General features: G+C 36.1%; 1 protein-coding gene across 2 annotated transcripts; it reads right to left on the reverse strand.

Moving 5' to 3' along the window:
* Positions 1-2,204: 2,204 nt before the first annotated feature.
* LOC149781275 (uncharacterized) lies at positions 2,205-10,827 on the reverse strand. Of its 2 annotated transcripts, none has more exons than XM_089935362.1 (3): positions 10,677-10,827; positions 8,353-9,417; positions 2,205-6,319 (listed from the first exon to the last, which is right to left on the reverse strand). In XM_089935362.1, the coding sequence occupies exons 2-3, from the start codon at positions 9,344-9,346 to the stop codon at positions 6,078-6,080; spliced, it is 1,236 nt and encodes a 411-aa protein (XP_089791488.1). In that variant the 5' UTR covers positions 9,347-9,417; positions 10,677-10,827; the 3' UTR covers positions 2,205-6,077. The 2 variants fall into 2 exon arrangements, with proteins under 2 accessions (XP_089791488.1, XP_089791489.1); XM_089935363.1 differs by lacking the exon at positions 10,677-10,827 and adding an exon at positions 9,647-9,671.
* Positions 10,828-11,056: the final 229 nt, after the last annotated feature.

Consider the following 11,056-nt stretch of genomic DNA (forward strand, 5'->3'; position numbering starts at 1 on the left):
AACGTGAAACGTAGGCCACAGTGCCCCTCCTTTGGTATAAGTCTTCAGGACTAACAGAGATATATACAATAATCTAATTTGATGTAGCATGAACAACAAAAATAAAATGAAGGCACAAAACCAAGTGGGTCACCGGTACCCGGTGGTGGACACACGGTACTAACTGTATGGAGAAAATGAGAATCAGTTTGGAAATGGGTCAAGATAAAATAAGATTATATGTGTTTAGCTGGCCAAGATTGGTTGATAATGCAATTTCTTTTTGGAAAAATTAATCTTTTGAGATCTTATCCAAGTTGTAATTGGAAAAAATAGACATTGTTTTATTGATGGAATTTCAGTCTTTTTTCAGTCTTGAGTTTGAAACACTAATTACTGGAATTAGCAGCACCTGGTTCTTTGGTGCGGAATTGAATGCACATTTTTACAAATATGTTAGGTCCAGAAAATGCCGCGGCTCATATAATTTTCTGTACGCAGTAGCTGTCACCCATGTTTCATTTGTACTGATAACTGTAGGTTTGATAATGAGCGTTGAGAAATTTAAAATTATTGAATTTTTAATATCACGATGTTTGCATAGGTTTCCTATAGGAACTGAATTAGTACAGTGAGCTCTGGTCGAAGCCGCTCGCCGTTACACATCACTCATATCTCTTCTGTATTGGCTCGGGTTTTGTCTCGGCCAGTGTGGGTACATGAAAAAGTTTGCCATTCAAGAACTGAATAAATAGTTGTTGTTGTTGTTGTTGTGGGTTTAACGCCTTTTTTCAGCACACGATAGGCTATACATGGCGGCCAGTATTAATGGTGGAGGAAGAACCCGGGAAAACCCTTGAAAGAACCACCGTATCAGACTGAACTAGTTACATAGAATATCGCCGATTTAAAATAAAATGTAGAGACTTAAAAATGTTCAGTTTTGTTTTCATTACTACTTCAAAAATGATATTTTCTATGACGAAAGTAAATTTCATCAAGACACATTTCATATGGTAGTTAGGTAGTTCGATATACAGACAATGATTGATAGATCTCAGTCAGGTAATATTGACTAAGCGTGAATTGCGTACAGCACGTGAATCCAGTTATCTGTCTTAAGGTCGAACATAGGATGGTATAATTTAGTGCAATGGGTTGAACAGCTTGGTAAAAATATAAAAAGTAAAATGATCAGTGTGAAAATCTTTTTTTTTTAATTTATTCAAGTAAACTAACTGTCACGTAGGATTTTTAAACTGGAGCAAATTCGAGCCTGTGTAGTTTACCTATATGAATTCTGTCAAAGATGTGAATCATTATCTGCCTATGTTATTTCTCCATATAAATCACAACCAGAACCACACCACATGATGAAGAAAACAATAATATGAACGGGCTAAATTATCGATTGTTGGCCTCTTTATTTCCCCCACTAAAAAACGCCAAAGCGGACTGTGACTCTGGCTATGTAAAGAACTTCTTTTCTATTACATTATTCTGTTCTCATTATCAGGTGGGGCCCCCGGTGCCCATGTGGTCTGAGGCGCTCGCCTTTACACGTCCATTACATGTCACCTCTGTCCGCGTGGCTTCGAGTCTCGGTCTACGTGGGTATGTGAGAAAATGTGTCAGTGGCTGTCCGTGGTCGGAGGCTCTTCCAGCACCCCCCCCCCGCCATATATACCGGCGGCAATGTATAAAATCATGTACTGAAAAATGGAGTTAAACCATACATGACCAAACCGATTTTGACCATTCCACCTTTGCCCTTCTGCATGTTTTGAAACAGACAATTGATAATGATTGAACAAAATTAAACATTGTTTAACCAGAATACCGTCATGTACCATCATGGTTTCCTTCGTATCCATGGCAGAAACTATTTAATGTTGATACAGGAAGACGCGTGTGAATATTTATCCGACCCAGATTAACGCACGTGATAAACGTGATACAAGTCTGTCAGATCAACATCTGCCAAGTCTGCGGGATTTAATCAAAGGTCTTCTGCATATTTCTAAATTCAATCGACACTAACTTTTGAGGATCGGTAGCTTCTGAAATTCGGTTTTTCATCGGTATACTTGATACAAGTCTGAAATTGCCCTTGGGTGAAATATACCGTGGCTTTTAAAATCGCCCTTGGGTAAATATACCATCGTTTCTCACAAAGCGGAGGGCTCAATGGATATAAAAACTAAAAGAAAAAAGAAAACACTTCATTATCGAAAGAATTCATTTATTTTTCTCACTCTTTATGCATTTTTGACACTTGATCAAAAACTTTAGGCAAGATATTTCAATGTGAAAACATTCAAAAGGTCATTCACAATTATACATTAAGTTACAATTTGCAAGAAACAGACATTAAGTGCAATGTTTCATTCACATCTCAAAACAAAATGATTTCGGCACAGTATTAATCATGTACAATGTACTTTTAAAGAAGGGTCTCTTGAATTGAAGCTCTACTAGACGACAAGAATTTCCAGGAATTAAATACAAGACCATTCTTCCCTTAAACCGCTAATTATTGAAACAGTCTCTAATATTTTTCAGCGATAAGAATATTATCAAAACTGTGCTTTTGGTTTATGTCGGATAGGCGCCATTATGATTTACTACCAAGTTGAAATTACAAATGTTTGGTGAAAATTCCACGACATAACGATCATCTTTTCTGGGAGAACAGTGACCCGTCGTGGCAGCCATATTGGATGCACGACTGTCACCATTCTCATTTAGAACCAACTAGGTATCATAAGAAATCTACTGATGAAAACGCGATGTTGTTGTATCCATCCATTTGGGAGAGAGAGATAACATTATTTTCGAGCGAGCCACCATGGTGACTATATTGAGGTTAGTCATTTTCATTTAGGACCAAGTAGACATCATACGAACTCCTCTGACGAACCCCACCCCCTTGTCAAAACGACTTTCCATGCAACGGCAGGAGTAGCTAAAACACGATTGTGAAGATGGCCACATACTAATCAGCATCATTTTAATTTAAGGTTACCAAAACATTACAAGACGGCTTTTAGTGAAAACCCCATTATCATTTGGATCAATCACATTGGAGAATTAGTGTCAAGATTTTTACGCGGTCTACTTTGGCAATCGCAGATCAGCACCGTTTCCAAGTAAAACAAAAAATGTCATAAGAAGTCTGTTTGTTTAAAATCGATATCGATATGACTTTCCGTTCAGGACCAAGTAGATTTCGTAAAAAGTGTTTAAGTGAAAATCTCGACCATCCATTCAGATGAAGTAGCCTAAGCAAGATTTTAAAGATATGTGTTGTGTGGTAACCATGTTCGATGTCACATCGGCACCGTGTTCATGCAAGACCAACTGGACGTCATAAATAACTGGACATCTTTAGGTAAAAATACAATTTTCTTTTCAGGAGGAGTTGCAATAAGATGATTTTCAAGATGGCTACCGTAGTTGCCTCATTGGACTTCTTATCGGCACCATTTGTATTCATGGCCAACTAGACATTGTAAGAAATCGTTTAGTGAAAACCCCATATTGATATGACCATCCATGTAATGAGTAGCAATAAGATTGTTTTCATGATGGCCACTGCAGTGACCATACTGTACCCCACATCAGCACCATTTTCATAAGAAGCATTTTAGTGAAGATTCCATACTTATATGACCATCCATTCAGGAGAATTAGCGATAACAAGAGTCCGCCATATTGAACATCGGATCGGCTCCAGTTTCATTCAGGACCAACTACAGGTGGATAGGAAGTGTTTTAGCGAAACCCCCATGTTGATATCCCCATCCATTCAAGAGGAGTAGCAATACGATTTAGGAAACCCCCATGTTGATATCCCCATCCATTCAAGAGGAGTAGCAATACGATTTAGAACTTGCGGAAAACAGCATTTTCATCATGGACAAACAAGACCATTGTATGAATTGGTATGTTAAATTTCACGGCAATTCAACAAGTAGAGTAGTAGCGAACGGACAGCGGACGTCAGACAACAAACTATTCCACAATCTCTTTTGATCCATAACTAGTAGAGAAAAAAATAACCTTTTCAGTAATTTTCTCTAAATTGCAGAGTATCAGACACAGAAATACTGCTTTTCGTAATACATTTTAAACTTTTTTTAAAGTGTACTTTTTGAATATAACTCGCCATAAAATTACAGTAATTTCAGACATTTGCAAGCTGGATTAAAAATGCTTCACCCTCATCGTTTTAGTCTTCCAAAAGTTTTCAACAAATATAATTAACACATGCAAAATGATAGGCATCTTATTAATTACAGAAATAAATTGCCTTTTGAGAACACTGAATTACACATGAAACAAGCTCAATTTACACAATTATTACCCAAACTTGCCTAAAGGCCAAACAATAAATTAGTTGGAAATGATGCTTTTAAAGAACAAAATGAAAACTTTAACCGGACAGTGATAGGACTCAAGAATACTGGAAAACTTGTATATAATGTTGTGGGAATAGGCAGCACTTATTCTAACAGTTTAAGTCCATTCTTCATCGTAAATTGCCTCCTCTACCAAGATGAAAAAAGATACCCCAAAATTTTTTATTTCACTCGTTTTACAGAAACTCCCCAAGAATTTAAGAATGCAGCTGAAAATACAAGAAAAGGTTAGCAACATTTTTATAATTTTTTTCGTTTCTCATCAAAGTTGTCAATGTCATTTTTTTAGAAAATTTGTGATCTCGCTATGTGGTACTCCTCATTCGAGTATTTCGTTCTTTTTGAAAATTCGTTGTTTGAAATAAATTATAAAACAGGTGAACTATTCGTACACAAACATAAAAGCGAATAATTTAATATAACGAAAATTAATCTGTCACACAACAAGTACAACTTACTAACATAATAGGCTATAAATACAAAATAAATAAATAAATGAATATTTACAATAAGGTTTATGTACAGAATGATACACCGACCCAGCGGTATTCGTGATGTTAGATTTTTGAACTGCTCAAGTAAAAAAAAAAACAACCTGTTTAAGGACTTGGAATGCCAGTAAATTATAAAATAGGGAAAGTTGACAAAGTCGTGAGAACATGTGTTAAATAAACCTCGTATTTTCTACTAGTTAAAAGATTTTCTCTTACTAGCTTTAAAGAACCCAGTAAATTTTCAAAAGGATTCACACTTAACTGGAAAAACTCAAGTTTCAAATCATCCAATGCTGTGTGATGTAAATAAAACCAAATGATCAAAAGGACATGTATGTATGTGTGTGTGTGTGTGTATGTATGTATGTATATATATATGTATGTATGTAAAGTGTAATGGCACACCAGCACAATCTTGGCTATGCAATGGCCGCCTATGTTGAGGTTTCCCCAAAAACGGCACACAAAACAAAGCCATCAGAAATAAAATCCTTAAAACACCATGCCCAATGCTTAAAAATACCCAATCTTTTATAAAGTTTAAAACCTTTTCAGTCGGAAAATCATGTGATGCATCCCATGGCATACAGGCTGCCTCCATTGGTCACCCAATACAAAAAGCAGTACATCGCATAGGACCTTTTCTACGTCCGTGACCCCATACGGGGTGGCAAGCATACAGTTATAGAAATGGATTCAATTTCTGTCCAATATCGTCAATGAACTTTATTACCGGCTTTTATGGTTAAAACTTTGAACGAAAACCAAAGAATCAAATCTGGACCCATCCCAATCTTCTGTATACACAAAATGCTTACATTCTCTTGAACACACACACACACACACACACACACACACTCTTCAAACGTTTTTCTGGCCTTGCTCAGAGGTAGTTTTCTCTTAAAGTTTCCTTCAGCATTCAAATCTTGACCTGTGAAAAGCAAGGATATGCATGTCCTTACGGCTGTAGAATATTTAAAAAAAATGAGTATTTGCAATCTCTCTGTGTTGTTGTGGGGGAGACTCAAACAGTTTTCATATTCCTGGACATAAACAAAAATCTTCTAAGACATTTCACTATAAAATGATCTGAGCTGAGATATCTATAAGAAATAAATAAGGCATCTTTCATGGGAAAGTTCATCAGTCCGATTTCATCAATGACTTCACAGAGTTAAATACATCACAAATTCTGAAGCATCTCTTTCAGTAACACTTCCATGTCCATGTTACCCGTGATGTGGCTACAAAATAGATTTTCAAACATTTTGCTGTTGATCCCGTACAATGATGGAAGACAGAGCAAAAGACGGGAATAGTGCATGACGTCATTCGGTCGCGAGGCTGCCACGTGCTGCTGCAGAAGTTGTTGTATCAACGAATTGAGCTTTTCCACCACATCTGGTCGATCCAGCCCAACATAACCTTAAAAAGAAAGAAAGAAAAATGTATAATCTAGAGTGTTTGCAATATAGCTTTAAAAAAGGAAACAAAAACACTACACTAATTGAAGTTTTCGGGTATCTGGTCCGTTTGCTAAAAAATGACAGATGCGTAAGGAGCTTCACTCCTAAAACCTCAAAAGCTTAGTATGGATGCCAGCCGTGAATACAGACAACACATTTTCAGAAGTCCCAACCAAACCAGAATAAATCTAAAAATATGAAAATATATTGTTGAGAATGACTTTCTCTGGCCATGATCTCGCCAACCGGCCTTCAAATCTGAACATCAGTCGTCAATTTGTTTAATATATATTTTTAAAAATATTTTTAAGCACACTCTTCTACCTTAAATCTAAAACTGAACCATCAATTCGAGCAAATAATGTGAAATGTTTATCTTGTACAACTGGACGACCATACTTCCAAGATGGATACTCTAGCAAATGGAAACTGTATGCAACCAACCAATATTTGTCACGAGTTGATTTCATCACTTTGTTTTTGGCAGTTTTCCAGTAAATCATCCACTATATATAAATCTTCACAAATTTCTTTTCAATTTTGTATACATTAGAAAACATTTACATGGGAGCACGTGAAACCGAGTACACTACGGTCATTCAACTGCGTCTGCAGTGGCCAAGAGTTGAACTCCGTACAAGGTCGGATCATCAATGGTCATCTCTAGTGGTCAATTATCATCTAGTCGCAGACAGCTAGCTAACTGTATTTATAAACACTTGGCTGGATACTATGCACAATTTAAATGTTCATTTCATGCTGATAACAGTCACAAACTAATGGCAAAGTGTTAAACTAATGGCAAAGTACCCTTTTAGATTCGTCTATAAATATTAAATACGTTTATGTTGCAAGCAGTGGCAGAAATAGCAGTCCGTGAAGGTACTGCTGGTGGTACGTACATCAATTAAAGCAGAGGTCATTTATTATTAAATTAACTATACAAGCTTTGATGGACTATTAATGTGAACGTTTGTTTGGGGTGTTTTCCCTTTATTTATAATATTTTATTGCATTGGAGACGGGGCATTTTATTTCTACAATCAACTTTGAAAGCCTCGTTTAACTGAGAGGACGCAATGACCTGAGAAAAGTACTTGTAAGGATTGGCTCTCGCGCATGCTCCATTAACTGAGAAAGTCGACCTGGTGTATTGTCTTTTGATTTAATATTATAAATTGTCGACTTCTTAATACTTAATTAGTTGGGTTTTTACGCTCCAGAGAATAATTTGCCCAAAATAAAAAGAGGAATATTGTTGGTTATTTCAAGTCTGCCAATCCCAAATAGTTGTTGTTTACAACAGAAAACTAATTCCATGAATAATGACATTAAAAACACAAGAGAATTCAAATACACTATTTTTATGTAAAACGTAAAAATGAATGTGATTTGTTTTAATGTCTACAAAGATCATTTCCGTCAGACGTGACCGAGTGCATATTCAGCTTTGCTTGCCAAGGTTACTGTACGAGACGGATCAACGCATCAGAAATGAACGTGACTGACAAACCAACCGGCTTTAACAAGCTTGGAGAAAGGTCACTGACCAGAAGAGAGAGACGTTTACGTATCGAACATCAAATTCAACTCCAGTGGTCAAAACTAATAGCGGTGAAAGGAAAAATGATTAAGCAGATGAAGCGGCCGCGAAGCAATTAATACGACTGTCACAATTTGTGACGGAACACAACGTTTAATATAACTAATAAGAAAAGTCACGAGAAAAAATATCCATGTCAGAACAGAAATGTTCCCATCGAACTCGTCTAAGAATAGTGTACGAAATGATGTTTCGTATTAAAAATGGAAAGAAAGGTCTTTAAAAATGGAAGAAAATGTTCGGAAAATGAGGCCAAAAGAGTTGTTCTGAAGTATTTGATATCATTCCAAATGGTATCCTTTTTTTTAAATTACAGATTATTAAGTGGGATTATAATTACGTAATTAGCTACAACTTTGTATAATAAAAAATGAATAAAAAATATTTACCCGCATTGAAAATAACTGCCATCCTGAGATACGAGTATTCCTTCTGATCAGGGTTCATATTTTGACCTTTTCTGATAAAAGACTGGATAGCTTCCACTGATTTCATCGTGGGTTCATCTAGATTCGGTGCCAGATCTGTATCGTGACTGCCTTCACGTGGTAGTGGCGTTACAGCAAATTCAAAGTTATTCTCCGCCATGAACAGCAGCAAAACTCTTGTCCAGGAGTTCAGTAAGAGTGTAACTTTGTCATTTTGAGAGAGTGCGAGAAATTCTGGAATGGATTTGGCGAACTGGACCGTTTTGACCAACCAGTCTGACACACGTGAACTGACTGGAAACATATTTTTCTTGGCAAGAGTAACTCGAGTACTGCCTGTAATGTTAAAATTTCTTACATTGCTGCCTGGAGACTCGCTTCTCAAGTCCCTTTGTTGATCTTTTCCGACACATAGGAGATTCCTAAGGATGGACGTATTTGAACACCTATCGGCTGATCTCGAGATGGGTTGTCCCGATAATTCCCACGAAGAATTCGAGTCATTGTCCGAGGCAGACGTGGATTTGCACGACAAGTCCATCGGTTCATCTTGAGGAAACATGACTGGCGATGATGAATGAAAGTCTTCATGATCCGATTGATGTGGTGAATGAATTGCCTGAAATGAGGGAACAATCTGTTCCGGAGAATCTACATATCGTTCAAAAGGCATGGCAGATGTCCTTACATAACCCTGTTGAATGTCTGGCATCCTATACGTGGCCATATGAGAATACTCTGCAGGGACCTCACCCCTCAACACACTCCTCAGAGTTGCTGTACTAGACCTGCAGCTTTCTAATCCACAATTGAGTTTCGGCTCCATGGTATGAAAATCAGAATGTTGCTTATGTGTAGGAGCCATGTCCCCTACCAAAAGTCTTTGTAAACCAAAACTACAGCAAACAGCTGGGCGACAGGCGCAAACACACCCTTTGTCCAGCTGTGAATCCATTAACAAGTCAATTTACCGTTCCAAAGTGAAATATCTATGAATTACTTTCCTTTTCCTCAAACTGCTATAGACTGAAAAGAAAAATAAATAAAATTGTTACACGAGTACATTAATGAAAAGTTCAAACGAATTCAATAAAATATTACAGTACAAATACTCATTTAAATTAAAAAAGCTAGTTGTCCAACCCTATTATGTACCAAATAATGTCTACAGTTTGTCAAAATCTCAACAAGAAAAACAAGTTCTCGACAAGTATTTATCAAGGAATATAAGCAAGTACTCGAACAAATACAGTACGCTGTGCAGCAAATGTTCCTTATCGGGAACACTAGACATTCCTATCTTTTATACGAGCAGACGATCACGCCTATATTGCGGAGCGTTCCACACGCGCATATTGCTATTTTTAGCACACAACTATATAGGTGACCCACTGCTCCAGTTTCTATAGAGTGAAACAGCACCAACTCCTGACCGAAGGTTCTTTGAATCGACGGATAAAGAGTGTTGACTCCAATAAAGCAGACGACAAATTTACAAACAAAAAACGAATTAAATATGGCAAATGAATAGGTGGACTTCCCAAATGAACAAAAAATAATCAATTATTAACTTAACTACCAATTATGTGCAGTTCTTTTTTTTTCCTTCTGCATAACGCTGTAGGGAGTTAATATAAATGCAATTATACGACTGGGTCACTTTAATATAGCTTGTGCAGTCACTCACAGCTTTAGGCTAAATATATCTACAACTCTTAACAAAGACCGATTATTTTTCTCTTTGTTTAGTATTCAGCCCTCCTACCTTTTTATTTGAATAAACTTTTACGTAAAAGAATCGTCCTTCCAAACTAAGTTGTACTTAGAAATATGATGTACACATCCCGAGTCTGAGGATAAACCTAACTAAAAATTGTGGGCTTCTACTTGCACACTGAGCTATTTAGTCTGAATACTTTAATATTACAAACATTATATATATTTTAATCTTTTTTTAAAATTTTAACACAAATTTACATGTATACGTAAAGAGAAAGCAAAACATGGGTCATTATATTTTGTGGGATATATATATATATATATATATATATATATATATATATATATATATATATATATAATAACTCCACACTTTGCTCCAATTCATCATGTGTACAAATCTGGAAGATATCTTATGCAATGTACAGATAAACTTTCAAGAATATGAAATGGTATGAATAACTTAACACAATGTTTCGAAGTCAAAATTCTGTTAAAAAAATATCAATCATAAATACAAAATGTTATCATGTTAATAAAAAAGATTTAAAATGAAAATATCTTACCTTTTTCCCCTTTATTAGAATATATTTCAATTCAAATTAAGTATTTCAGTATAGTCCTTTCGCGTTTTCAAGTTCTGATACGTCTGTACCGATCGACTTTTGATTGTGTTCTAACGTGAGTTTACACTATCCACAACTATGTACAAGATGCAACGACCTTGGATGACGCGCTTCCTTGAATGGGAAATGTGTTATAGTCTAGAAACAAATTAGAGTGATGATAGAAAGCGCTACTACTGGCCTTAAGCCAGACACTGAACATTATTCCGTGAACAATATAACTAATAATCGCTGAAACAATTTTATTTACCCGATGAAACTACATAAGTCAAATATGTACGATTAAAATATTGTTTCTTTTTTGTTAGAGATTCGAGACT

This window comes from Sinohyriopsis cumingii, chromosome 15 (assembly GCF_028554795.1).
Source record: "Sinohyriopsis cumingii isolate HCF-2022 chromosome 15, ASM2855479v2, whole genome shotgun sequence".
Classification (NCBI taxonomy): Eukaryota; Metazoa; Mollusca; class Bivalvia; order Unionida; family Unionidae; genus Sinohyriopsis; species Sinohyriopsis cumingii.

Excerpts from the sequence above, each read along its gene's own strand:
- LOC149781275 (XM_089935362.1), bottom strand. The coding sequence starts at position 9,346 with ATGGATTCACAGCTGGACAAAGGGTGTGTTTGCGCCTGTCGCCCAGCT. Across the intron at positions 6,320-8,352 it reads GGCAGTTATTTTCAATGCGG|GTTATGTTGGGCTGGATCGA; the intron begins GTAAATATTTTT and ends TTTCTTTTTAAG.